At 40.8% G+C, this 27,921-nt stretch overlaps 3 protein-coding genes across 4 annotated transcripts in view; 1 reads left to right on the forward strand and 2 right to left on the reverse strand.

Moving 5' to 3' along the window:
- Window positions 1-493: 493 nt before the first annotated feature.
- Window positions 494-5,824, reverse strand: phb (prohibitin). The gene is made up of 7 exons (XM_082529106.1): window positions 5,733-5,824; window positions 5,094-5,187; window positions 4,261-4,422; window positions 1,962-2,104; window positions 1,758-1,874; window positions 1,568-1,663; window positions 494-1,478 (listed from the first exon to the last, which is right to left on the reverse strand). The coding sequence occupies exons 2-7, from the start codon at window positions 5,176-5,178 to the stop codon at window positions 1,266-1,268; spliced, it is 816 nt and encodes a 271-aa protein (XP_082385232.1). The 5' UTR covers window positions 5,179-5,187; window positions 5,733-5,824; the 3' UTR covers window positions 494-1,265.
- A 1,033-nt stretch (window positions 5,825-6,857) lies between these two features.
- LOC309704084 (uncharacterized protein) lies at window positions 6,858-17,248 on the forward strand. Of its 2 annotated transcripts, none has more exons than XM_082529029.1 (6): window positions 6,858-6,947; window positions 7,893-8,076; window positions 8,474-8,577; window positions 8,675-11,407; window positions 11,963-12,171; window positions 12,272-17,248. In XM_082529029.1, exons 2-6 carry the CDS (start codon window positions 7,893-7,895, stop codon window positions 12,363-12,365), a joined length of 3,324 nt encoding a protein of 1,107 aa, XP_082385155.1. In that variant the 5' UTR covers window positions 6,858-6,947; the 3' UTR covers window positions 12,366-17,248. The 2 variants fall into 2 exon arrangements, with proteins under 2 accessions (XP_082385155.1, XP_082385156.1); XM_082529030.1 differs by having other exon boundaries at window positions 6,865-6,947; window positions 7,890-8,076.
- A 1,035-nt stretch (window positions 17,249-18,283) lies between these two features.
- vat1 (vesicle amine transport 1) overlaps window positions 18,284-27,921 on the reverse strand; it is a 32,896-nt gene continuing 23,258 nt past the window's right edge. The window contains exons 3-6 of the mRNA XM_082529072.1: window positions 27,225-27,395; window positions 26,000-26,089; window positions 24,019-24,260; window positions 18,284-18,961 (exon numbers count right to left, since the gene is read on the reverse strand). Of these exons, the coding sequence (XP_082385198.1) occupies window positions 18,665-18,961; window positions 24,019-24,260; window positions 26,000-26,089; window positions 27,225-27,395 (800 nt within the window). The 3' untranslated portion in view covers window positions 18,284-18,664. The remainder of the gene's footprint in view (window positions 18,962-24,018; window positions 24,261-25,999; window positions 26,090-27,224; window positions 27,396-27,921) is intronic.

Consider the following 27,921-nt stretch of genomic DNA (forward strand, 5'->3'; position numbering starts at 1 on the left):
TAAAACTACAATAAATGCAATCAGTTTTTATCACAGACTCTTAAACTTTAATATCTTTTCTATTTTAATTCGGGGTTTTTTTTGGTAACAGTTGTTTTAATTGACTCAAGTCCTCCAGTTTATTTCCATGAAGACTCTCGGGAAAATGACTGAACTGCATATTTCTGCGATATTAAAACATTTTTAAAAAAATGCATGGATGTATATAAAGAACACAGGAGAAAAAAAAAGTGTCGAAACTATGTCTCATTCTAAAGAATCAAATTATCTTCATAGTTTACTTTTGTCAATACAAAATAAATCTTCCCTTTAATTAAAAAAAATACTATTCCTTCCAGTTTGAAACACTTTTTTTAGTATATAGTTTTTTTTTTAAATGGTGTACCTTTTATTTTCTTAAAGCAAGACAAAATAAATGCCACCCCCAACCCCAGTGACAGTTATGCCTGTGTAAAACATCTCTGTGCCTTGGCCAAAAAGACTGACAATTGAGTGGCAGAAAGGCGATTTAATAACTCATTCTTTTCTGCAACACGGGGCTTAGATTTTTTTTCCATACAAACTGAAGATAGCAAAGAAAAGAATCAAGTACCATCCTGTACCACTTGCTAAGCATATTCCAATTGATTCGGAGTAACATCAGTGTGACAAAGGTATCTGAAAGAAGGCGGCAGACATTTAAAAAAAATTAAAATAAAATTCTCTAGTAAGCCTGAATGACTGAAGCCAAATGAATAAACAATGTCAAGACACATACCTTGCAGTCATCAGAAAGATTGACAATTCATTTAGATTTCAAAACAGAAACACAATTTGATGAAATTTCCAAGCACAACAGAATGGCATTTACCATTCACATTTATTGTTTAAAGAAATCACATGTTTTCTTTGATGTACAAGTGACTGTTGCTTTCCACTCATTAAGTGCTTTCACTTTGACATAACTTGAATCTTGACAGAATTTACTGCACTGACAATTCTCAAAACAGAGTACTATATATATATTTTAGGTTATCACAGAGTAATAAACCCCTTCACTTCCTTACATAAAAGGACTTCATAAATTTAACCATCATAGGTCTCTCACTTTGTCTCCCACCATACTGCCATCAGCGGAGCCCAGTCCTGATTTGGTTAGAGAAATAGTGGGAGGAATGTGTGTGATGTTGGGAGAATCCTTTATTGAATCCTCCAACCACCACGTCCATGGCCTATGTAATGGCTGGAGACAGTGAGGGGAGGTGGTAGACATGGGTGTGACATTATCACTGGGGCAACTGAAGCAATGTGCCCTGTCCGGAGGGCAGGTAAGTGACATTGCGGGAGCGTGACAGCTGAAAGGCGATGTCTTCAGCGGCTTCCAGCTTACGGAGCTCTACCAGACCATCACCAGCCTCCATCAGAGAGTTGGCAATGAGTAAAGCAGCCTGAGAATCTCCCTCTGCTGAAATGATGGCTGCCTGCTTCTGTTGCTCTGCCTAAAATGATAAAATGAAAACGATAAAGCTGTATGCACAGTTTTAGAATGCGCTCATAGTACAGGGATTACATGCAATGTTAGAAGTACCTTTTCTACAACGAAACGGGCTCTCTCTGCCTCTTGCTGGGCCACCTGTTTCATCTCAACAGCCTCTGTGAATTCCTTGCCAAAGGTCAAGTGTGTCTGAAAGAACACAATACAGCAGGTTACTGCAGTTAAACACACAACCCAAGGATAGTATAAAACAATGCTGCATAATTTTCCATCAACTTCATACCAGTGAAACATCATCCAAGATTAGGCCGAAGGTGGAGGCTCTTTCTGTGAGGTCCTCACTGACCTGCCTGGACACAAGCTCTCTCTGAGTGATGAGCTCACTAGCATCAAACCTAGCCTGAGAGAGAGAAACATTAAGCGCTTTTTGACTCTGTTCATTATACATTCAGCCAATTTGTTTGGCCTTTAATGGATTGTTACTCACCACTACAGCCTTTAAGACCTCTGTGGTGATAGATGGCAGCACCCTCTCATCATAATCCTCACCAATACTGGTAAAGATGCGTGGCAGCTGGTTTGTCACCGGCCGGAAGAGGATACGCAACGTGATGTTAACGTTCTGCAGATCTGTAGGGTGAATGGTTCAGACCTTAATCACACTGTATACATTGGCCTACACATTAAAACAAGTGTTTGTGTTCATGGACTAAAATTTTCTGTGTAAAATACAAACAAACAAGTTCCTCCTTTGGGAATGTTTACACAGTTATCAAATCAAATGAGAGTTGTGGGTTCAAACATTCCTATTTTTCCACATTTTTAAATCAAACCTGTGACAGTTTAAATAACACAAAAGCAGCATTGCAATGAATCATGTTACAGTAACCTCTGACACATTATAAGGGCAATAATATAGCTATCAGAATAGTGTGTGTGTGTGGGGGGGGGGGCGGCAACTGAATCAAATAAATAAAAGGTAGAACATGGCAGGAAGTTTAGTCTCCAGATTTAAATTCCCTCAGCTGTTTTGGGATGCACTGAGGCCAAAACTACAAAGGACATTCAACACAATTGAATGTTTTCTTTGTATTAGCTAGTTCAACAAAACCTACAATTCCAGGAAAAACCAATAATGCAGCGGCTGTGAACTTATATCATGGCAGACTTTCTTCATCAGGCTGTGTGTGTGCGCAACACTAGAAGGGGGGAGTGCATCATTTCACTTTTCTTCTGTACAAAATGTACCTAGTTTAGTCAAGAGCAATGTTCGCTCTAAGCTGAGTACGTGAGCAATCGCGCACTGCTAACATGGTCTCCCCACACAGAAAATCTGCGCTGTGCACAAAAAAAAAAAAAAAAAAAATCCAGCCTGAATTGGAATGAAAGTAAATACATGTATTTATTTTATTTCGCTGATTTTCTGTGCGCGTAGACTGTGTCAGCAGTGCACGATTGCTCACAGGCTCAGCTTAGAGGGAACAGTGGTCAAGAGGCGTATGTGACATTAAGCTATAAATGCTTTTTAATGCTACAGCTAAGAACTAGAATGATTGTAGTCATGAATTCACCAAATAAATAAATAAACTTAACATTGCCATTTAATTCTGTACATTCAGAAAGTCCATTTAGGCCATTTAAGCAAATCAAGGCCAAGTAGAAAACACTTAAGTTCTTGACCAAATCAAATGAAAGAGACTTTGCCATAAATTAGGACAAAGTATAAAAAAAAACATTTATAAAGCCCTATAAGCACATACCTTGTGAAAACACAGTCACCAACTTAACCAAACAAGTGTGCAACAAACAACTGATGATAGATTTAAAAAGTAGGTCAACCCCAAGTGTGACGTCGAATAATAGATCTCAAAACCATCATGATCTCAAAACTTAAATAACCATGGTTTGTGAGAATGCAAACAATACTGACAGGTGGTCAAAGTATTCATCACTTTGTAATGCCCTTTAGAGACTTTTGAATTCTTAATGGAAAGCCCCCACGGCTATTCTTATTTTACCATATGAATATTTTTTTTTCTTTCTTTCTGTTGGTGGTTCTTCTTTCTTTCTTCTTTTTTTTTTTTTTTTTTTACTGCATTTACATTAGAATGCAACACAACACACACAACTGTAACAATGGGTTTTCTTTGTTCATATTACTAAGACACAGCTCAAGAGGTTTGTGTATGAACATATTTGCTCAGTTAAGACTCTTTATTGCTCTTACAAAATATAACTTCAGCTAGAACAAACTGATGATAATGTCTTTTAGAACATTTTAGATCTCAGTGCAGAGTTGCCATGGCATTCTAGCCAGTTAAAAATTGAGCCATCAGACAGAACTTGCTAACCCATTAATTCCACTTCACAGCATTCTGGGTTGAAATCAAAACAACTTGTAAGAGCAAAGCACGCAGTTCTAGGGAAAAATCTGGCTACACTGCCACTGTAGAAGGAATGGCAAGATTCATCTGAAGAGTGTCTCAAATTTAGAATATGGCACTCCATGATTTTTTAATTTATTATTATTTTTTAATTCTAAATGTTTTTGTTACTGTTGTACACTTTATTTCAGCATACACCGAGTTATATAAATTTCAGTAACAACTGGAAAATTTAAGTGTTCAAAAACATCTGACATACCCTCTACATGTCTTTTAATGTTAGAAAAACTAAACATTTAAGAGTGGCTAATTCAAGTCTTCACCACACCACAAAGCTAAGCCTTCTTAGTTTGACAAACACTTAATTTGCAGAAACTAAAGTTCCTTGGAGTGCTTGCATACCTTTGCTGCCTGTGATAACAGGCACATTGCGTGGACGGGAGCGGCAATCAAAGATGACAGGTTTCTGAACCCAGGGGATGAGGAAGTGGGTTCCCTCACCAACAACAACATCTTGAACACCTCGAAACCTGTCAAAGATCACAGCCCGGTGACCTGCATCAACTGCAACGAGGAGGACAGAGAATCACATATAGAAAAAATAGTTTAACATGAAAAATTTATTTTTTAATTTTATTTTTATTAAGAGATAAGATAGAACTTTATTAATCCCTCGGGTGGATTCCTCTGGGAAATTCAGTTTCCAAATAGCACAGCACCAACAGAAGTTACAGAACGTGAGCAGAATACCATATATACACATATATAAATACAGAGACATATATAAATAAAGAGTATACAAAAGGGATAAATAGAATAAATAGGAATAAATTCAAGGTCAGTTTTTCTCGTTTATGATCTGGAATGCTGATGAATTCATCAGCTTAACCAAACAAAGGCAACTAATATAGGTGCTACACAGAGTAGACCAAAGGCATCCTAAATTAGCAAAAGAGGTTAAGTGTAACCCTAAGTGTAATACCAAAATCTCACTTCAGAATAACACATGTTCGTAAAACTAAAACAACTGCTTTTCTCATCTGCATGCAACACTATCAGGTAGCTAGCTATTCATTAGCTTTTGCTGCCTTCCCAAACCTCTTGAATTCTTTCGGAAATGTGGTTTATACAAAATATATATTTTTACCAAATTAATCATTTTTATGCTTGATGACTGAGCATGTTTTCCTATACATGTAAAATTCCATTAGACCATGGATCTTTCTAGGACTCACCGTTGAAAAGGGCTGAGTTCACGACACCTCCACCGATGGCGAGGGCAAGCCCCAACTTCCCAATGGACTCAAATAACTTGGCCATGACAGCAACCTGGTGACAATGAAAACACTTTGAATGTCTTTCTACACATCTCCACCTCTACACCTACGCAATGCACCATAATCCTGTGACGGACCTTGGAAATCCAGGCTAAATCCCCTCTTTCAAATAACAGTTGGCTTTGGCCTTGAGCTGGACTGACACCAAGGCTGTGGTTGTTAGCTAATTTGGCTAACTAGCTAGCATTAGCTTATCTACTAACTGAACTGAGACATCTTGCAAGCACATAACTAAACAGAGCACCGCAGCTTAGATTTAAGGCCGATGCAATACTACAGATAAGACAATAAGATACGTAAAACGATTAAAAAGCGTGCGACAGGTAAATCCAAGTTGCACGCCGGGTGACTGCACGCATGTTATCCCACGCTGATGCAAAGTGGTCGCTCGTGTTCGTTTAATCTTGTAACACTACCTGTCTTGTAAATAGCACATAAAACGTCTCTCCGTTTCACTTCCAATGGCTAATACAATGACATTTCGATAAAAAGTTAAGTAATTTTACTGTCACACACATAACGTATGTCATAACTTACCTCACTTTGCTCGGATGTCTGTGACCTCCACCGGACACGACGTACAGCACATGAAATATCTGCTACACAGCGCCTGCGCACTGGATGAAGCAACAAAGCATCTGATTGGACGTAACAAAACAGTCTTCTTCTTCTATGACTTAGTCAGTATTCAAACTAATTACTGCCACCTACTGACTGCGGCTCGCCTAAATATAATTAAAATACATTATTATCATCCACTCTTGGCTTATACTGATTAAAATGTAGAAAACAGAACACATATTGCTACATAGCATCAGTATACTGGTTACTAAGACTCAGACTCAAGACTGTATTTTACATTCCTTAGACAATAACGTTTTGGCTCTTGTTGTAACTAGAGGATGTCAGGGAGGTCAGACTATTATTATTATTATTATTATTAGTAGTAGTAGTAGTAGTAGTAGTAGTAGGAATACTAGTATAAGAGTAGGGTGTAACTGGAAAAGAGAGGTAAGAGGTATGCTCCAGAGCGTCAAATGTGTCAAATGTAAGGCCCGGGGGCCTTACTCCAATCTGCCCCCTTAGACTGATTTGGCAAACTTGAAGGAGGACATAAATTTTGGACTTTTACCTGCATTTTCACAAATCTTACAGTTCTTTCTACTGATAAAGACCATGTCATTTTCATACTACATTAATGTAATTAAGTATTAGATTTGCAAAGAAATGACAGTTCTTGTTTCAGTTTTTTTACAATGAGTCAACAGCAAAATAAAAAAAAACTACTTTTTCTATGAATTAACAAGAACTTTCAGTTTTATAATTACTTGAAAATCTGGACAGTGGGCTACCAGAACCTTTCCTGTATTTTTATACATTAATTAATTAATTTATTTTCACAAATTAAGCCCAAAAAATCGTGCTGACAGATTGAGATGGCAGATGAACCACCGTAGCCACCCCTAAAAAAGGCAGATGAAAGAAGAAACAAATAAACAAACAAACAAATACTACTACTACTACTAATATTAATCATAATAATAACCACGTATAAAGGAACAGTTTGGGAATTTGTATGATACAGATAATAGACCCGCAAACTTCTGCACGCACCGACTCACATGACACTTTGTCGCCCCCTAGCGCGGGGAAGAAAAATCGCACAACCGGTAGTTTCACTTTTCTTCCATTGCTCGTAAAGAGTGACGATCTTTGAAAGAAAGCAAGAAACGGTCGTGGAAGCGTTTTAAGGTCAGTGATGATTGCAAATCTGAAAGATATCCAAAGAATGCGACACACCGTAACTGCCTCGGGCGCAAATAGAAGATCTGTCGATATGCGCTAAGAAGATTGGCAGTCGAGATGTTTTTGATTTTCTCTACTTCCTTGACAGTCGTCTGGCTGCAGTGTGGCTTTTCTTAACGCTCGCAGATGTGTTTTCACATCGTGTAGACACGAGCACACAAAAGCGCTTCTTTTTCGCAAGTTGAATTAATTTTTTTTATTAATTTGATCAGATTTATTTTACAATTAACACAGGTGTTGGCAACTTTGAATCCAGTAACATCTGCCGTGTATTACAAGCAACATCTGGTTTAAAAAGGCATTTTAGAGCAGCTTATTATTTGTCAGTTAGTTACAGACTAGTCGTGGGAAGCAGGAAGAAGGGGAGTAAGGGGCGTTAACCTCACTGGTACAATTTTACACACGAAATTTACACTCCTGTTGATATTGGACAAACATGTACGCAATACACGAAGTCTACGCGTTTTCTAGTCTTTCGTTTCCACATAGCAGTCTGGATATCTCAGTAGTTTTGACATTACAATGATATATTTTTTTGGTGTTAGCCTGCTGTTGCTTCAAATAACCAGCTGCAAAGTGTCTAGACATTTTTTCCCTACAATTTAATGAAAAATATTCTCTGTTGATGGAAACTGAGGATAGTTTTCTGTGTTGATGTACTTTCCTGGTAACCCCCAACAGAGGGAGTTGGACTATCAAATATGTTTCAATTCCTATTCACAGTTGTGGGGTCTTTCACTGAGAGATGTCATGTTCTAAATTTTAGCCATCATCATTTTGATTTTCATGTTCACCATTAATGCAAAATGAAAACATTTTAGTGTTTAGCCTTGCATTCAGCTTCGAGAGTTTTCCTTCTCACAGCAACAGTGATTGTGTTTCTTCCAGCAGATGGCAGAACCAGGCAGGACTGTGAAGGTGTGTGGACTGCCCACAGACATCGAGGATAACACACTGAAAGACAAGCTATTGATTTACTTCCTTAGAAAAAGAAATGGAGGAGGGGAAGTAGACTCTGTCACCTTCCTCAAGGCAACGCCTCTGGCTGCTCTCATCACCTTCGAGGACAGCGGAGGTCAGTAGGTTCAGTGTATGTTCACGTCTCCTCATCTGCTGTGTAGATCAGAGTGATTACTGTCTGAATAACTAAATGTTCTGTGTCAGCGGTCTTTCATTGCAAAAATACTGTTCATTAATCAGAATCAGAATACTTTATTAATCCCGAAGGAAAATAGGGCGGATTAGTTACATATTATACTGACTGTATTAACACTAAACAACTGTAAACCAACCAAATATGGCATTCATTTACAAAAGTAATACACTGTACTACACTGTCTGCTGCCACCAGTGATTTACACTAAACTGGAATGTTGGCATTGAAGTCAATGGAGTGGCCAGTTGTAGAAACACTTAGTCAGGATGCTTCACAGACTGTGATTGATTTCTCTCTGATGACCCCTCTCGCACAGTGGCACAGAGAGTTATTCACCACAGGCTACACGTTCTGGATGTGGATGGGAAGAAGTATAAGCTCACGGTAACTGAGCATTGTGAAGATTTCGCTCCAGATCAGGTAGATTTAGCTGCTGCTCTGCACAATTTCAACAGATACAGTGTAAAATTATTAGTAATTAATTTGTTTTTCTCTTTTCTTTTTCTCATCATCATAGGTCGTCTTAAGCTTATCAGCAACAATTGACTACAGCAAGCTTCCAGGGGGAATCATGGCATTGACAAGCCTTCTTCAGAGCCACCACGATGTCCAGATCAACTATACTGCTACTGAGAAATGCTCTACAATATTTGGCTCTTACTCCACAGTGCAGGCAGCTTTGGCACAACTACTGGGTCATCCTGGAGGCTCAAACTCAGCAGAAAACTCAAAAGACTTGAGTCAGCCTACTTCCAGTGGTTTCCGGTCTGTTCAAAAAGCACAGAAGCATTATACACAGGAGTCAGAAGATCAGAGCAGAAAAGCCAACAAGCAAAGAGACAACAAAGAAAAAAATCACATTGACAGGCCAACTGACAACTACAGTTTAAGTTCAGAAAGAGACCTGACACCTGGTGGTTATACCTGGGAGGACACTGGTCAGGCAGATGGAGCTGCTTTGCAGCATTCTACAACCTCTGCGGATGATTTCTCACTAATTATGGATGGAGACATGTTTCAGTACCTACAGAAACACTGCCGGAAGGAATACCAGCATATCCTGAAGCAGTATGGGGTTGAAGTGGTGGATGTAACAAGTCAGGGTTTGACCACTCTGTTTCTGCATGTTACAGCAGCAGTTGGGGAGGATGGTCTAGAGGAGGAGCGCTTGAAGATAGCCAGAAAGGCTATAAGTCAGCTTCATGAGGACATTGAGGCCAAAATCCGTCGATCCCAGCTGCCCAAAGCTATCCTGCACCCCAGTGGAGGCCTGCAAAGGGCAATTGAGAACTTAAGTGTCAGACTTCCCAAACTTATTCTGAATGAAGATGAAAAAAATATTTATATTATTGGAAGCAGTAGTGATGTGTCAGAGGCCAAGCAGTTTCTTCTCCTGGACAATGTTAACCAGCGAGATAAAAAGGAAGATGTAGCTAGTCTCCTGAGATTTCCCTCATATGGTTCAAGTTTATACCCTCAGACTGATGAGGAGAGATTCACTCTCCCCACACCCTCCACTGTAGCATCGGGGGATGATAAGCTAGATGAGATGCTGAAGTCAGAGGAAGATGAACGAAGAGCTGAAGGAGCCAGAAGGTATAAACTAGCTGCCCGGTTTAAGGATTCTGGGCTAGCTGCGTTAAGCAGTCGACCAGCTGACTTCACTTTACGAACAAACTCATCTCCCAGCAGACAAACACGCCAAGGGCCAATGTTAGGGTATGATGTACTCTCAGAAACAGCAGGGACTTCTGGTGAGGCAGTTTCCAGAGCAGTACCCCAAAACACAGGAGGAGACATTTTGTTCAAGACTGGATCTAGTTTGGCATCTTCCTCGCTTCAAAATAGAACCTCTTTGAATCCAGATTTAACAGATGCTCGACCTAAGAATTCATCATCCCCTTTTAGTGGTACACAGTCCAGTTTGTCAGGAAGTCCTGCACCTCAGTCTGCTGGATCCAGATCCACCTTGAAGCGAGCCAGTAGTTTCTCAGGAACGCCTCAGCAGAAGGCTCAAGTTATGAGTCAGAAGAGTCAAGAAGATAGCAGCAAGTCCACAGTCAGAGCCAGGGGCAGGTCTTCTAGCTTCAGTACCCAAACAGGAAGGGACAAGCAGGAAGTCTATACTGCAGATCTTACAGTATCCAGGATAATGTGGAAACATATAAAAGAATCATACAGCTACCGAGTGGAAGATCTAGCTTCTGATGTCCAGTTAAAAGAGAGCAGCTTAGGTAGTCATGAGCTGACTGTTACCATAAGAGGAGCAAACTCATCCAAAGTGACTTCATGTCATCTAGGTTTGCAGAAGCTGGTTGACTCAGTTAGTTCAGACTTCTCTGTGCAGGAGGTGTCCTTGTCTGAACTGGGTATCACTGACAAAGCAGATGAAACCTTACAAGCTTGTTGTTCTGAAGTGCGGAGCCGCTTTAAGAAGGTTACTATCGAGATATTAGCCAAGAGCTTATATCTTCTTGGTCCACGGCAGTTGTGTTCCCAGGTAGGTGCTACCCTGCGGGAAGTATTTTCTGGAGACTCGGCTCAAATACCTGACAAATACCAATATTCCCCAACTTCTTTTCAAATGAATGAAGATAAAAGCACTAGCTTGCACTTTAACAGTAACTCTCAGGTGATTAGAGAGAGCCAACCAGGCAATGCTGATGGTACAAGTAGGAGTCGGGAATGGAGGACAACCTACAGAAGTGACTTTGGTGGGAGGGAGATTGTGAGTGGATCTATTGGTCTGGCAAGGCAAGATCATGTCATTAAGGAGAAAGTCAAGCCTATAGATCCAATGGAGATGGATGGACAGAAGGCTAAGTCATTTGTCAGTCAGTCTACACCAGGAAATGATAGTGTGAGGGGTCTGAATGGTGTCGGATCAACATTAACCCGCACTGAGAAAGGGACCACCTTACCTGCTACGCAGATAGGCAGTGTAGGTCAAGAAGAAGCAGAGATCCAGAACACCCCAGGGGAAGCCAAACCAGGCCAGGAGAGGCTGGGGAACATCTGTGTTTGTGGAGAAACTGGGATATCTGTGCAGAGAACAAAATGTGGAACTACTTTTTGCTCAAAGTGCTTGGACACGGTACATGTCCGCTGCAGAGTTTGTCATGAGACGGAGCAGAAACCTCGGGGCATCCTGGGCAAAATTGTAAAATCTAAACTAAACATCACTTTGCCAGGTTACAACAAGTTCTGTACTATCAAGATCACTTACAGCATTCCTGATGGTATCCAAGCGGTGAGTGGCTTAAAAACATTTCTCGCTGATATTTTGTTGTGCTTTATCTGAATGAGAAATTACACTGGCGCACCTTCTAAGCTTTCATTTCAGAGACTACAAATGAGACAGAATAAGAAAGGCTGCTCAGTTAGGACCTTTTCTTAAATCCGTTATAAATAGTTCAATTCTGTACAGAGCCCTTGTTACACATCAGGTGTGTGCAGACATATTAAAGCTCTGAGTTATGATTTCTCTAATTTTAAGCATTAGTTTGTCTTTTACCTGTGTTTTAGTTGACTCCTACAGGGTGTCAAGAAAGAATTAGCTAAACTTCAGAGGCATATTCTGATTCACATTGTTGCTATGAGTTCATATATGTGTGTTTCTTGATCGGCTGAGATCTGCAGATATCAGCCAGTATTCATTATTTTGTTGTTAAAATAAAATAGGCTGCAGTTACAATTCTGACCTTCTCCTGCAAAATAGCATGCAGCTATAGGCTGCCTTTCAGCTTATACACTGCAATACCGAGACCTTGTTCATGACTGCGCTCTTTGTGTTGCGTTTTATCAGGATGGGCATCCATCTCCTGGAAAACCATTTAAGGGAGGGCTATTTGAAGCCTACTTTCCAGACTGTCAGCCGACAAAGAAGCTGCTGCCCAGGCTGGAGAAAGCCTTCAGGCAGGGACTCACCTTCACAGTGACAGGCAAAGGGACAGATGCAAGGGTGACCTGGGACGGCATCCCACACAAGACCAGCTTACAGGGAGGCAAATCAGGGTGAGTGAGGCCAGCGAGGATGTCTGAGAGAGCTGCAGAATTAAAGGTCATAGTCAGTCCATGGACCTGACCTGAACAATGTTCTCTTTGTCTCTCTCAGGAATGGGTACCCAGATTCCACTTACTTGACGCGCTTGTCTGAGGTCTTGACCTCCCTTGGAATTGAGGAATCAACAGAAAAGCCCCATGATTAAAACATGTAAAAAATGTATTTCTTCCTTGTTTTATATATAAAAATAGCAGTATATTGGCGATCTTTGTGTTTACAGCACTGTTTTGCGGTTTTGATTAGTTGACAATCACACTTTGTTATAGTGAGATGTTGATATCTTACCATCCTTTAATTGTAGTCTCTTTTAAATAATGGAGTCATTGAAGACTGAATTTTAATTTTGTAACATCCTTTACCAATTTTCTTTTAACAAGTTGTTCAAGAGTGAAGGGCCTATAGTATTTCACATGACAATTTTTTTTAAAATACCGTTTCAGGTTATTTTGCAGAACAAATGAATATTAAAGTCTTCAATATGCACAGTACTGTATAGACCAAATAATTTGCACCGCACTGTGTGATTGTAGTCATCATTTAGTTTAGGAACAACAGACAGTAATTTGTAAAATATTCTGAATTTAATAAATTAATTGTCAAAAATCTGTCTTTGCTTCTGGGCACAGAAATAAAAAAAGCACATTTCCTGTCTTTTTTTATTATGCTTTTTTTTATTAGTCCTGGAAAACATGTAAGGCATATGGTAACATTACACACTGAAGCGTTACAAGCTCTAAAGGCCATGTGGAGAACATGGCACCACGCAGTAAACCCAGAGTCAAGCACAGAAGCAGCATCAATTCAAAGGGTTTAAAAAACAAAGTTGAGACGAGAAAGTGTGTTTGCAACCATTTAAAAACAAAGAAGGGGAAAAAAAAAAAAAGAAAGGACAGAGTTTCTGTCCTTTCTTGTCCAAAACAAGACAAGAAAGGACAGAGTATAGGAAATATAGAAATCAACCTGTTGGGTATGCCTTGTAGAAAGTTACCAGCGGTCACTGACAGGTGTGTAGTAGGATGGATGTGAAGTGGGTTTCTGAAGCATTCCCAGAGATAGGTTAAGATGTCTTGTAAATGTACCAGCTTGCCATGGAGGTTCCCATGCTGAAGGGTCTCAGGTGACGCAGGGGGGCAGCAGGCTGGCATTCTCCTCTCTCACACACACCACACAACTACATGACTACTAAACTAATGTGAAAGACACAGAACGGTACATACACACATGCCTTATTTTGTTGTTGTTGTTGTTGTTGTTGTTGTTGTTGTTGTTGACTAAACATGCATTCTAGTACTGTACATGACACGCCCAGCCAGGTTGTACTTCCTTAGCATCTCTGCAATGCAGCTGCATTGCAATATCTCAAAAACGACTGCTAAGGATAATAGCTGCAGGCAGATGTGATCGTTTGAGTTCGTAGTGTAGCGAACACAGTGGCTCTGAATGTGGAACTAAGCCACTTTCATCCTCCCTTTTTTGACTTAGAACACTAAAGCTTACATAAAATGTGAGTACTGTGAAGGAAAATCGGTGTGACAGTTTGTGCAGTTAACTCAGTGAAACAATGATGTGTGTGTTAGTAAATTGAGATTTAAGTGGGTTCCTACATAGGGAAAACTGCTGTTTGGAATGACCTGAGAAACCATATAGAAGAAATAAATCACCACAAAGCAAACGGTGGGTGGCTGTGAGGGACTACAGCTTCAAGCCAAGACGGATAGAAAAGTAGCTGCTGGAAATACAACACTCACTGTACTCACTTTCTTTAGATCTAAAACTATGAGTGACAGTATAATCAAATATAAAATGTTCAAAAAAACAAAACACTTTAATTTTTTTGGAAAACTTTGAAATACTTTTTTTTGTTCCTCCCTTGCATCTCTGAGTTGTTAAGTACTCTTGCATAAGTGTCTGGAATGACTGGGAAACCATTTCAAGATGAGATTACAATTCAGCTTCACCACGGTGGAAAAGCTCTCAGGCTGCAGGCCACAGTAGGAAGGGGAGGGTTTTACTTTAACCGACGGATCCACTTGAACCCGAATTCAAGACGCGAAACACCCACCCCGCTGATTGAGTTCATGTCAAAGGCATCTCAGTTCAAAAGTACCCCGGGGAAAATGTTGAAAGAAAAAAGAAAAGAAAAGGGATTTTAATCTGTTTTCCACATGCAGATGAATGCATGCAATTTCAAATTCCAGATGTCAAAGTAATGCTCTATTTTCTTTGAATGTGTATGCAGAAGGAAGAGGCTGATATGGAGAGGAGTTTTTGGCTGGCTGCTGGACTGCAACTGTTGCACCGGCCAAGAGGTTTTGCAGATGCAGCACAGGAAAAGAGGAATGACTCTTAATAATCCTTGAGTGAACTGAGATCAACTGCAAAGCGGAAATGTTGTGTCTGGGGCAGGCCAGAACTGAGCTATGATTAGCCAATAAGCAGAGGCTGTGCTCAGCTGTGTTACAGTACTGGCTTCCCTGCACAGCTGTGTAAAAAACATCTGGTCCCTCACTTGTTATACAAACCATTTTGGAAACAAACTGAAAGAAAAGAAATCCATAGAGAGGAATAGCACAGAGCTTTGGAGCTGGGGGAAATTTGCAGATTTACGACCGTCTTTTGGTGCGGTGGAGTTTTGAGTCTTAAATCCACCATGTTTTGTTCCTCTTCACTGTAATACTGATGTTATAGCTGTAAACCAACAGAGGGAATCATCCTATTGGGGCTGATATGATGTGAGACCTGGTAAAACACAGCGAAAAGCATTTACTAAATACATCTCAGATTGAGGTAAGGAGAGAGGCACAATGCAGGCCTATGCTTCAGCAAGACTACAACCAATCACCAAATACAGATTGTGTTAAACCTTTTATAAACTGCAGCAAAATTCTGTCAGCACCTGTGAGCATTTTGGGATATAAATCTGACACAATGTGACAACTTGTGTGAATTTTTCTTTTTTTTCCTCTTTTCTTCAAGGTTGACGGAAATGCATCCAACAACAGAATTTTCTTCATATTTTTTTTTTATGCACTGTTAATATTCAAAGCATGGACAGAGGAATATACATACAATTTGGCACACATGGTTTAAACCAACAGAAAGACTTCATCACATTTAAAGAGGAGTGCAGGTTGGCAAGTCCCCACATAAGAGTATGAGCTTTGAACTTTAAACCCTTGGATAACAAAAAACAAACAAACGAACAAAAATATAAAGGTAAATCAAAATAACATAGTAAGTAAAACATCTTTTTTTTTTTTTTCTCATTTCAAAACTGAAGCGTTTGTTTCTCACATGGCACTCGGAACAGAAGCACCGTCCACAGGTTCACAAAGGGAGCCCAGCAGATTAGAACAGAACACTAACCAGAGGCTGACAGGACACAATCACTCCCCACACCAGCGTGCCGGTCACACTCCAGCCCACGTCGCTCGGACCTGCTCCACGTTTTACTTCCCACAGTCAAGGATGGATGAATGCTTTGATTTTAGCTGCCACCCAGGAGAAGTTGGCAAGCTGAAAATGAGGGGACTTTTGCATGAGTTTGTGTGTTTCTGTGTGTGTGTGTGTGCCACCTGTGCTTTCAGTGAGCTTTAGCAGATACAGTGGGAGCGCATGATGGGAAATGGGCTGCAAACCTGGAGCAAAATCAAAGCCTGTGCTGGACTGGAGTGAGACCGCCATGCTTGCAAGTGCATTAAGATCAGCGAGCAGAGTGCAAAATACTAATACCAACTGTCCTCATAATACAGGCCTCTTATCAGACAGGAGGGAGAGATAGAGTAAGATGTGTTGGTTGGTTGGTTTCAGAGCTACATCGTACTGTAGCAGAGTAGTGTAAGGAGGGAACGTCTGGTAGGAGTTGGGGGGGGGGGGGTGCTTTTAAAACCTGACAAATGACCTGAGGACACACGCACATCTTCACACATAATGGCAAACCACACACAGCACATGAGGGAGGCCACTCATGCTAACACAACAACTTTTTTTCGGAAACATTTTTTTGTTTTTTTTGTTTTTTACAAAGTCACTAGTCACCATCTGAGTCTTGACACAGAGGCCAGACTCACAGACAGGCAGTGAGGCGGGCAGGTGGATAAATAGTCAAGGTTTAAAGTAGATTGACTCAGACGTGAAGGATTTGGTGCAATGAAATATGAAGGACTGGCCTTGAAGGGATAATTCACTCTCCAAAAAAATGAAAAGAAACAAATGTCTTTTCTCTGACCCGTAGTGCCACTTTTCTATTTAGATGGTCTCAGTGCCCAGTTTTCAAGAGACCGGCTGTAAAGGTGTCTAACTTCTCTTGAACACAGTGAAACTATATGGCACTTGCCTCAGGTGCTCAAATGAAATGCATCTGAACAGCTCAGCAGCAGTATCTTTTTCCAGGAATCATGGCCCAGTTATGCAAACAAATCCACAAAACTTGAGAACAGCTTCATTGAGGAACTTTTTCTCCTTTTACCCAACTACGCCTACCGACTAAAAGAAGAGTGCAGCTGGCTGTGCAAAGTAGGAAGCTATTAATCTAACCACTTGGTTGTGAGCATGAGCTTCTTGTCATGGGCAGATTCACTCTTCCTTTTGCACAGTGTCATGTGTAGTTTGAGGAAAATAGTTTGACCACCTTAAAGCAAGTGCTGTCCAATTTCATCATATTCAAGAGGAGGCAGACATCGCTCTCTCTATATAGAGTCTTAAAGGCCTAAGCCTTCAGCTCCTCATTCTCAATACATTTTACACCTGTTGAAGTACGTGTCGACAGCACCAACTGTTGGCAAATGTAGACTAAGGAAGCAGAAAGGAGAGACTCTGGGAGAGGGGGAGAAACAAACCACAGTGCCATCTCTGACGAGCCTGACGCCTGTTGCTATGCCGACCATAGAGAGGGAAGTGGCAAGAGGAGGGAGAGAGAGTGGAGTAGTGCAAGTGTGAGAGAGAGAGAGAGAGAGAGAGAGAGAGAGAGAGAGAGAGAGAGAGAGAGAGAGAGAGAGAGAGAGAGAGAGAGAGAGAGAGAGAGAGAGAGAGAGAGAGAGAGAGAGAGAGTGAGAGTATGTACGCCAGCTTGAAGTGAATTCTCCTCTCTCAGGTGTGAAAGGAGCCATGGAATTCCTCAAGGAGGAGTGAGGAGGAAGAAAGCCTTATCCAGAGTGAACTAAAAACTAAACTGGTATTCACCTTCTTAACTTGCTCATTTCAGACGATTCGCTATCTCAACATGACAGTGCTTCATTCATCACACTATGTTTGTGTTTGTACTTGTTTAAACAGAAACAAATTCTCCCTTAATTGGCACTGTGCACTTCTTGCCAACAGTTGGTCAGCTAGAAAAATCTGTAACTAAGGAGAAGGAAGCTGAGCAATGATTTCTGCCTCTCTATTCAACGTTGGACTGAAAGGCTCATTATGAGGCAAATTCATATTCAGGCTAGTGCAAAACTGCAGATTCTATATTAGCTTCACTTAATTTGGTGGGAACGAATGCACTGTTAAGAGGTTTCGCCTTGCTTTATATGAACACCGATACAAGCTTCAAGCTAAGTCCACATAAATGACAACCAGGGTTAGGTCTTGCAGTATTAACACTATTGTCTGAGCCATAAAACATCATGATAAAAGCCATGATGCAAATATCTCCAGAGGAGGTGCACCAGCCAATCACAGGCATCTCTGACTCATCCTTGGTGACATAACTAAGCGTTGGACACTGAGAGCAACGTGTGGGTGGGTGTGGTTCTCTCATTTTACTGCCCGTCTTTGTGCCTGTCTGTGGGTCCGGCCTGAAGGTGGGTGGGCAGGGGCGGTGGTGTGGGAGGTGTGTGTGTGGAGTGGGGGCAGGGTGGGGACTCAGCACAGTGAGGGGATGGGGAAGCAGAGGTGGCAGGTGGAAGTCAGAGCAGAACAATTTAGCACAGTGGGAGTTGAGGTGCAGAGGGGCACGGGGTTGAGGGTGGGGCCGGTGTGAGAGTGGGGATCATTGTTGTCAGGGAAACAGTAATTTGCCCCAGGCCTGGACCGTACCCACAATCCTCCATGGTCCTTCTGTCTCTGCCATTATCGTTATGTTTTTTTTTTTTGTTTTGTTTTTGGCCGTTTCCACTCAATGTCAGAGAGGAAGATAGGTTCAGAGCTTCGATGTGATCAGAATCTTTAAGACATAAATGCAAGAAAAGGAAGGGAGGGGGAGGTGGGTGGAGCCAGGTCTGAGTAATCGCTGTCATTGTGGACCCAAAAGGTGATGGAGAGGGGATGTGAAAGACTGACAATGCTGTGATCATTTTCTAATCCATCCTTCTAACCCATTCCCATTCTTACTTCCCCCCCAACCCCACCCCATCCATCTAAATTGCCAAATCCATCCCCACAATCCCACACCACACCCGAGATCCCAAGACACAAACTCCCTGCTGGTCTGCTTGACTATCCATCCATTCAACCCTCTCACTTCTCCTCCTTCTTGGGTTCTTCCTTCTTCTCCTCTTCCTTCTTCTCCTCCTTCTTGGGCTCCTCCTTCTTCTTGTCATCCTTCTTGTCATCCTTCTTGTCATCCTTCTTGTCATCCTTCTTGGCATCGTCCTTCTTCTTGTCATCCTTCTTCTTATCCTCTTTCTTCTTATCCTCTTTCTTATCCTCCTTCTTGGTCTCCTCCTTCTTCTCTTCCTCGGGCATCGGCTCTGTAGTGAGGATCACTTTGCCAATGTTGTTCCTTTCCTGCATCTTTCTCATGGCATCACCCACCTGGAGGAGAGAGGGAGAAGCTGATTATTTAAGGCGAGATGAAAGAGCAAATAGCGAAAAGGAGCAAAGGGAAGCTTTTAAACAGTTCTCTTTGAGACAGAAGAAGCTAGTATCATCCCTCCAAAAACATTTCCACAGCAATATGTGTTTCTTTACATTATCTGCCTCCAATTTCCCTTCTTGACACCACAGCCTGGAAACAAATATTGCAAGCTTGCTCTTCAAATATGACTTTAATATGCAGTATATGAGAAATTATATTTGTTTAGATGAGACTTTAATAATCTTTGAGGGGAAATTAGATTGTTGCAGCAGTACACAGCAAATAAGAAGTGGTAACAGGATAACGGAGCAAATGGAGGGAATAATGAACACTTCAAACATGCATTATTTAATATTAGTGTGTCTTAAATATAAAAATAGTGAATGTTTTAATGATGGGCCAACTAAAATCAAAATCACTTTTTGCTTCATTTTATCAAATTCACCCATTCTATCAAATAACAGACATCCCCCCACAATATTAAGATGTTTTAATCACTACGCATTAGGAAGGAAGTAACAGATTTCCTCAAGAAGACGGAGTGTTGATTACATGGAAGTAAGTAGTTTGTGTTTAAAGCAAAAGAGGGAATACTTTGCTGAAATGCAAACTTGAAGCCACTGGCTTTCAACTGATGACAACTTAGGTATTGCTTTTTAAAATGTAATCTACATTTATAAACATTCATCAGCTTCATAATAGCTGATGGTTCTACTACAGCTCAGCTTGGAAATATTGTGCAAGGAAACTTTCCACTAAAAATAAATTTTGCAGTAAAACTTTCAAAGTATTGTGTAATTCAGATTGCTGAAGCGTTAAGCCTAAACTTAAGAACTGATTTTCTTTCCTAAGACCAAGGATTGAGGATTTTATGCTCCATCACTTCAAGTAAAATTTCTTTTAAGAAGAGATTTCTTTGCTGGCTAGAATGAACAGGATTATAGTGACCAAAATATGTGGTACTGTAGAATTTGGCATGTCATTCTTATTGAAAGGTTGGCCTGGAAAAATGTTACACCGTCCTATTGAGGTGCTTATTGGGTTAAAATGATTAGAAAAAAGAAGAAGTATGAAGTGGCAAATCTGATATTTATGAGATTTTCTTTCCAAAAACTAAATATTTCACGTTGGGGACAGATGAGATTACAACCCTCAGGCTCCCCTTTCCATATTGATGGATGGGTGATGTTGGTCCTACTGCTCCTTCATCATAATGATGAGTGGAGAATCCCAGCCAGACTGGCCCCACCCTCCTCTTGACCACTGGGCTCTGTCCACTGTCTGTTCCCGTCTCCATCACATCTCCCTCCCTCCTTCCTCAAATCTCGCTATTTGCGCGAGGCAGGCAGACCACCTAACGACCAATGCCACGGCAACAGGGCCATCTCCTAGCAACGTAAAGCCTGGCTGAAACGTGGCCCTGACGACTTAGACACATGGGAAAGGGAGAGGAGGAGGCGGAGGGAGCAACTGGTATCCCACAAATGAAGAACAGGCAATGAAAGAAAGGGAGGGGTGAGTCCAGGAATTATAAGAATCATCTTCGATGTGAATGAAAGTCACAGACTGCCTCCTTTTAACGACTCCGACTTCTAGGCTTCACTCTCTAAGATCTGCCAACCTCTCTCACTCCCAGGCATCTTGATAAGGGTGTGCTATTTGTGGCTACTTACATGACCATTATCTTCTTGGAAATCGGTGCAGATGTAGATAATGAATCCTGAGGAACTACAGGAAAGGAAGGAACAGTCTAATTTACAAAAAACATGGTCCTAGCATGTTCATTGATTACTGGAGGAAAAACAAAGAGTGACAGTGGGGGGGATGGGATGTGATGAATGGGGTCAAGATGTGGCATTTCAACCGAGGTCATAAAAATCGATCAACTATCTGTCATGGTCTGCTGTGTCATTAGTTTTTCCATGTCTCTTTTTTTCAGTTAACTCCTCTTATTTGTAAGTTTCTGTTGTGTATGTGTCCATTTTATTTCGTGCCTTTATTATTTTTTCCAATATTTTTATGGTCTGATTTGCCTTTTTCCCCTCGCCTGTTGATTGCCATCCTGCTCTACTTTATGTACTTTTAGACCTGTTTTACTTAGTCTTTGTGACTTTTCCCTCCCCATTTCTGTCGGCGACTCCCCTTCTTTTCTCCTCCTGTTTGGAAATTTTTATCCAATAAGATAAAAGTTTTTTCAGTTCAGTTATTTATTTTTTGCTGCAAAATGAGACTGAAGCAAACCAACAGTGTCACTAAAACCTGTCATAAATGTTGCCATGTGGTCAAGTTGTTGTTATTAACAGTGATAAATTATCATAAAAATCCCCTAATTTTTCTTCTCCAGAAATAAATTGACATTTGAACTCAGCAACCTGTTCTATATGAGTTTAACCTGGTTACAACCTGGCAGCCATTTGAGTCGAGTTCTCTCAAGTTGTGCGTTCGCATTTATAAATTATTTAAGCAAATATATGAAACCTTTGACAACCACAGAGTGATTGCAGTCAGTCCAAGTTTGACAGCAACTGTTTGCAGAAAGGTTGCCTCCTATCAAGTGACCTATGTAATCACGATCACTGGCCGTAACACCTCCAAGCTCTGGACAATTTTAACTTGTATGACTGAGCCATTAGTTTGCTGAGCCGATTAAATGTAAATTTGCTCGGGTTGCATGATCACGGGATGGTGGCGCATGAGGTGAGCCCTCTTGTTCATCGTTTTCCCAGAGTATTTTTATTTATCTAATAAAATAAATGGATTCCCTGTATCGCCACGTAATTGCCACATAAAATATCAGGATACTAAGCTGTATCGATTTCTTTGCCCCAAACCTTAACTTTAATGGTCTTCTCCCTCCATCTGTAAATTAATTAACTTAATTATATACTCTGCAATGCATCTTCTGCCTTGGTGCCTGCGTTTGAAAAGTACACTAAAACATAACCCTATTAACCCACAGCTTTTACTTCTACTAGCAGAAGTGTGACTGGCTACGGTTACATCTTCTGACTGAAGATTTCAGGTCAGCTGTTTACATGGAATGTGATTTAATATGGTCTGAGTTTTACATGCATGGATGCACAAACACTAAACTGGGACAGTGTAACATGCATAAGAGTAATAAACAGAGTCATTTTCACTCAAACTGCAGCCCTGAATTTTTACAGGCATTACCCAGGAAAGAACATTGGAGAGTTGGATTGGACATTAATCGGAATTTGACCTGCCAGCTCCCTGGTCCTGTGATATTTCACTGTGCCATTGTAAGATGACATAGCCAAAAGTAGAGTGAATGTACAGCAAATGAGTGGTTGTCAAGTTTCCTACAGGCGTATTACCAGAAGCGAGAAGGCATTCAAAGCAGACCATAACCTGCTTCATGCCAAGTACAAGTAATGATCCAACTGGTTTCTCCTAGCATTAAGTTCTTGTGAAAGTTCTTATCCCTTTGATGGGTGTTGGAGCAGCTCTCTGATCTGAAGCAGTTTCCATTATTATCTTCTTTAAAATCAAACTCCACGTAGGGCCAATTCAGCTCAAACCACCATTTTTACAAAATCGTAAAAAGTGTTTACAACCTTTGTTTAGAAAAAAAAAAGGAATCATTTATGTGCTATAATTTCTTTTTAAATTCTGATCAGTTTATGAAAAGGTCCCACCCTATGCAACCATTTTAAATTTCAGTCAGTTTCAGCCGTTTCATATTTCTTTGTATGGAGCTTTTAAACCTTTCAGAATCATTAGGCTTCATGTAAATCTAACCCATGTTTGCAGACTTTGTCCAAAAACTTGCTCCAAGCCAGACAGAGATTATACCTTCTCTTCTGTGTATTTCCACTCTCCTTCCAAGTCTCTTTCTCATACATCAGGGCCCCTCCCTAAGACAGAGGCACACGCTGACTAAAGGATGTCACCATAGCAACAAGAGAGAAAGAGCAAAAAAGATACACTGTGAGGAGGGAGAAGGAGAGAATACAGCGAGACAGAGAGAGACAGAGAGGGAGTCAATAACCTAAAGACAGAGAAAAAGAATCTGATAGAAAGAGCAGACAGATGGAGAGGCAGAGAAAGAGCGTCAGATGGCGGAGAAAGGCAGCGGGTGTTTCTCTCCGGTCCCAGTCACACAGCCAAAATACTGACCAGCTCTGACTTTGACAACAGAAGATATCAGCCTCTGACTCTCTCTCTCTCCGTCTATCTGTGTTTTTCACACCATCTCTATTCATATCTGTTAGCAGCGTTAATTTTGTCAGCAACAATCTGAGTCTGTCTGTCTGACTGAGACAGAGCGCTTCTTCTGCACAAACTTTGGCTGTTGAATGGGAGGCCTATTGAATCACGGCCACACCCAGCTTCTGCAGATCCTACCACCAAATGCATAAACAGACACAGGCCCACCTGGCATTCACATCCATTTTAAGAAAGGGGGGGGGGTTGTAAATGTGAGTCAATAAGCATATATATTAGAGGTGTAAATGCACCCGTGTTGTGATAAATCATCTGGTCTTACAAAAAAAAAAAAAAGATATAAAGGACATGAAATGGAAACTGTTTAGTGGCAAATTCAGCTAAAAAGGAAAACTACTGCATATATCTTGTAAAATACAGAAGATTTTCTATTATTAATATAAGTTTTGAAAAAAATTTGATGAATTTCTGCTAAATTGTAAAGATTAGCAGAAATTCATCTAAAATAGAATTTAGATTAACAAATGAACTAAATAAATACAAGCCATTACATTTATACTAAATTAATGTAATGTCAAAAATTCTAAGGCTACACTGTAATAGTCCCTGCAATGACCTAATCTACTCAACTACACTGACCACTTTAAGCAAAATTTCAAAAAACAAAAAAAATAACAATGATATAATCTCATAGTATTTAACCGATCATAGCCTCTACTTATAAATTTATTTTATGTGAGAATAAAGAACGTAATCCACCAAGACATAATCCACATGAGACTAATAGTAATTACTGGCATAAATAGGCAAGCACAGAGACACAAACCTGCTCAAGATGCCAAGTAGAGTCAATGCGGGGTTTGATTTTGCCGTCCTTGTAGAAATCCAGAATGGTATTCATTGCCTCGGTGATGAGCTCTGTCTCCCCATCTAGGTAGCCAAGGTGGAAGCCACACACCGACTTGTTTCCCTGAATCAAGCTGAGTGTGTGGATGGAGAACTGGTGGTACCAGTTCTTTGCCACAGCAAGCAGGTTCTTCTTTTGTCCTGCCAGCATGTTAGCCGCTCCTGGCAGAAAAAGTAAGAGCTTAAATCGCTTATCACTGGAATAAAAAGCTTAAGAAAGACTTTCAACTAGAAACTAACTTAGAGCAGGCCAGCTACACACCTGCAGTCAAAGGTTTTGTGACTACCTTAAATTCATGAAACACAGACTACTCAAAACTCTTTGTGTTGGCTCCTACCATTGAACTGTTATTGAGGCTGGCAAATTTATATGTCTATAGATATTAAGATATATAATATGGGGAGTTGTAAATAGATGGGGAAGGAACTGGAACCCTTTATTCTGCACTCTTTTGTTAGACCACACCCATTTTCAAACTACACCTCAGTTTTGATCTCAACTTCTCATCCTCAGTGGTGAGGATTAATACTTATTTTTCCACAGACAGAAACATGCATGCACGCCTGCCAAAATAGTCTAAATCTTCTTTGTGGTAGTAATAATACAGTATTTTCTCCAGGACAAAATTTTGCCATGAGATTCAATTATGAAATTTCCCAGTCCCCCACCAACTTTCTCAGTTTTTTTCATCTGCAACAGCTTTACCCACCTGATAACCTATTTTCATTTCCTGATAACCTATTTTCATCTTAGTGGTGAAAGACCCACTCTATTAATGTATTAAAAAATGAGCAGAAAATTGGACGACAGGTAATTTTTTGTCAAGTAATGTACACAAAAAGATCACAAATGTTTCTTTTTAACTGGTCATTTAGTGTGGAGATTTGCCGTTTTGGCTGTTTTACGTCACTGTAAATTGAATATCTCTGTCAAGCGTCAAGTGCTGCACCTTGTTATATCGAGTTTGTTGTTTCCCTTCTGTCTCCCCTCAGTCCTCAAACTCTCACCTACACCTTCCACCCTAAAAAAAAAACCTCTTTAGCACTTCAGCTGTCACTGTCAACACATCCCTATTCCCCCTCATCCTGCGTTCATGTAGCCTATGGCCTCACTGTGTGAGCTTTTCTCAAGGGAAACAGGGGACACAAAGCATGCTCTGACAGAAAGAGGGACCCAGTCTGCTACATTCAGACACATTCCAGGTTTCTTGCGCATAAAACACTCATTGTTCGGCTATGCATACTTCTGATAAGCTGGAAAAGAAGCTGAGGGAGAGGATGGTGGGGTGGAGCTGGAGGGTTTTGTGGGGGTGACATGGATGAATGGGCGAGGGTGGAGGGCACCATGCTGGGTAGTAGGTTTCTGAGCAACATGCAAAGGGAGCACCCTGTTCTCCATGGATGCCGACCCCACCCACTGCATGTATACTGGTTCGAGTTTGGCATCTCAACACAGCTAGTGTAAAGGGCTTCCCACGAATGACATGCAGCATGCCGATGACATGGGCCTCTATTCTGCCCACCACTCTACTAGTCTGCTACAAATTAAAGGTTTGACATCATCGGTCTTATATTGGGTATATTGTCTTTTGTTGATGTGCTTTATTTCAAGCTGTAGAGTTGCAGTTAAAAAAAAATGAAGCAGTAAATTGAAGCCTTAGCATTCCTACTAATGTTACATGACGCTATAATAAGGTCACCAACAATTATAATGGCCAACATTTTGGTTTAGACCTTAAGTTTTAGAAAAAAAAAGAAAAAAAAAAAGTGGCCACTTAATAGTATAGTTAAAAAATTACAGCCCAAATTATTGGCCTGTTCTTCCAAAGCAATGTTGTGGATGGCTGTCTCGTGAAAATTACCAACTGACTCTCAAGCATTGGCCTTGTTTTTCTACTTACCATAGGTAATAAGTTTGCCCATAGGCTTCAGCAGGTTGTAGGCCTTATGGGTATCTGATCCTCCAAGAGGGTCCAGTATTATGTCCATCCCTGGAGCAGAATAGAGAAGAAAGGGACAGTCATCACTGGTGTGAATTCAGAGAGAACAGCCTGCCAAGTCTCCTCAGCAGCCACCTCTGCATGGCAGAGTTCACTGGGAGTAGCAAGTGTGGCCAAGTCGCACCATGTTTGCACAGAGACGAGCCCATATATTCCAAGAGACGTAAGAAGAAGAGTCGAGTAAGGGCCTGCTTGTTTGATGTTCTTTCATTCTTGTCACTGATCAGACCAGAGGGATAAAATGACTTTCTGTTGCTGTCCATTCCTTGGAGGATAGAATAATAACCTACCCTCTGAACAGATGGTAAAGGATGGCAATCTAACTATGAAGGTTTCTTTGTGGCTTATTAATGGTGAACTATATAAGCTCAGGCCTAATGATGCTCCTTTCCGCCAGAGGGGACTCCTCAAATTGGGCTACCCCTCCTTGCTCTATTAAACCCTGCTTTTATTGATTGTGGGAGGCTCACAGCAGGACTCCGCCTTGACCACAGCACACATAAATTGACAGGCAGCCAAAGACACAGAGGGAAAGGTAGAGAGCAGGACTGCACATTGATCCAGGCTTCTAATTAGATACATTGTGTTCAAAGTGTCAGTTCTCGCTATCTGTCTCTGTAATGCCTGTCTGTCTAACTCTATGTTACAAAGAACAGAGACGGCCTGAAGAGGGGACTATGAAATGAGCCACCAGCATAATAACAGTCTCCATCCTGCTAGGATCACAGCAGTAGTTGGAAGGAGAAACAGGAACTGAACATTGTTTCATTTGACTGAAAAGCTGAATTCTTTTGTGCTCATCTTGGCGAGTCCATCTACATAAAACTGTGTGGATACGTTGTTGGTGGCAGTGAGAATCCAAACAGTCACTGTTTAGTGAAATGAGTTTGCTGGGTAGGGAAAATGACTCCCTACATGCTATCCGTCTAGTGCACATTGCAGCCAGCTCTGTCGAGAAAGACAATGTGGTTGAAAATGTATCATCTCAGTGTTTGCAGCCACACAGTACTGGTTCTTGCCAGGGGAAAATATCAATCTGAATTTCAGATTGTTTCAGTTTCAAATATGAAACAGTCTCAATATGAATTTAGGCAGCTTTAACAGTGCATATGGCTAATTTTCTTACCTTTTGGACTGATCTTGCGGACTTCCTCCACATAGTCCTTGGTGCGATAGTCAATGGCATGCGTAACTCCACCCTGGGTGATGGTCTCATGTTTACTGGCTGAAGCAGTGCCAAACACAGTCACATCCTTCACTGTCTTGCACAGCTGAGTAGCTGCAATCCCCACACCACCTGAAGGAAGACAAGAGTTAATTTGATGTGTGAAATCATGAACTGCAAAAAAAACACGATTTGTAATGAATTCTAGTGCAAACTCTATTTGGCATGGATTTATAACCAACTTAATCTTTCAAGGCAACACCCTGAACAAAACATACCTCAACACAAGCATCTAGGAATTTCCATTCTACACATACTTATGGCAGGTAAATGTGATTTTAATTATTAATTCTCCCAAACAAGCAAGTCAATATCAGTGTGAATGTGTTTTGCTCAGGGGTATGTAAGGAGCGCATTAAACACAATCACATTAACCCAGCTGGCCTGGGGTGAATAGACACCCACACACATCCAGGTCTGGAGAAAGTAGCCATTGTAGCTCAAATGACATCGAATTTCTGGTTCTCTTATTTGAAACAACCTGTCAAAAATTCCAAAGTCAAAAAAAAAAAAAAAAAAAGTAGCTCAAGTCTTTTTTTCCCCACCATTTGGAAAATGACAGTTGGATTACAAATGAAATAGTTCCTTATGATCATGT

This window comes from Aulonocara stuartgranti (assembly GCF_965226115.1).
Source record: "Aulonocara stuartgranti genome assembly, chromosome: 4".
NCBI lineage: Eukaryota > Metazoa > Chordata > Actinopteri > Cichliformes > Cichlidae > Aulonocara > Aulonocara stuartgranti.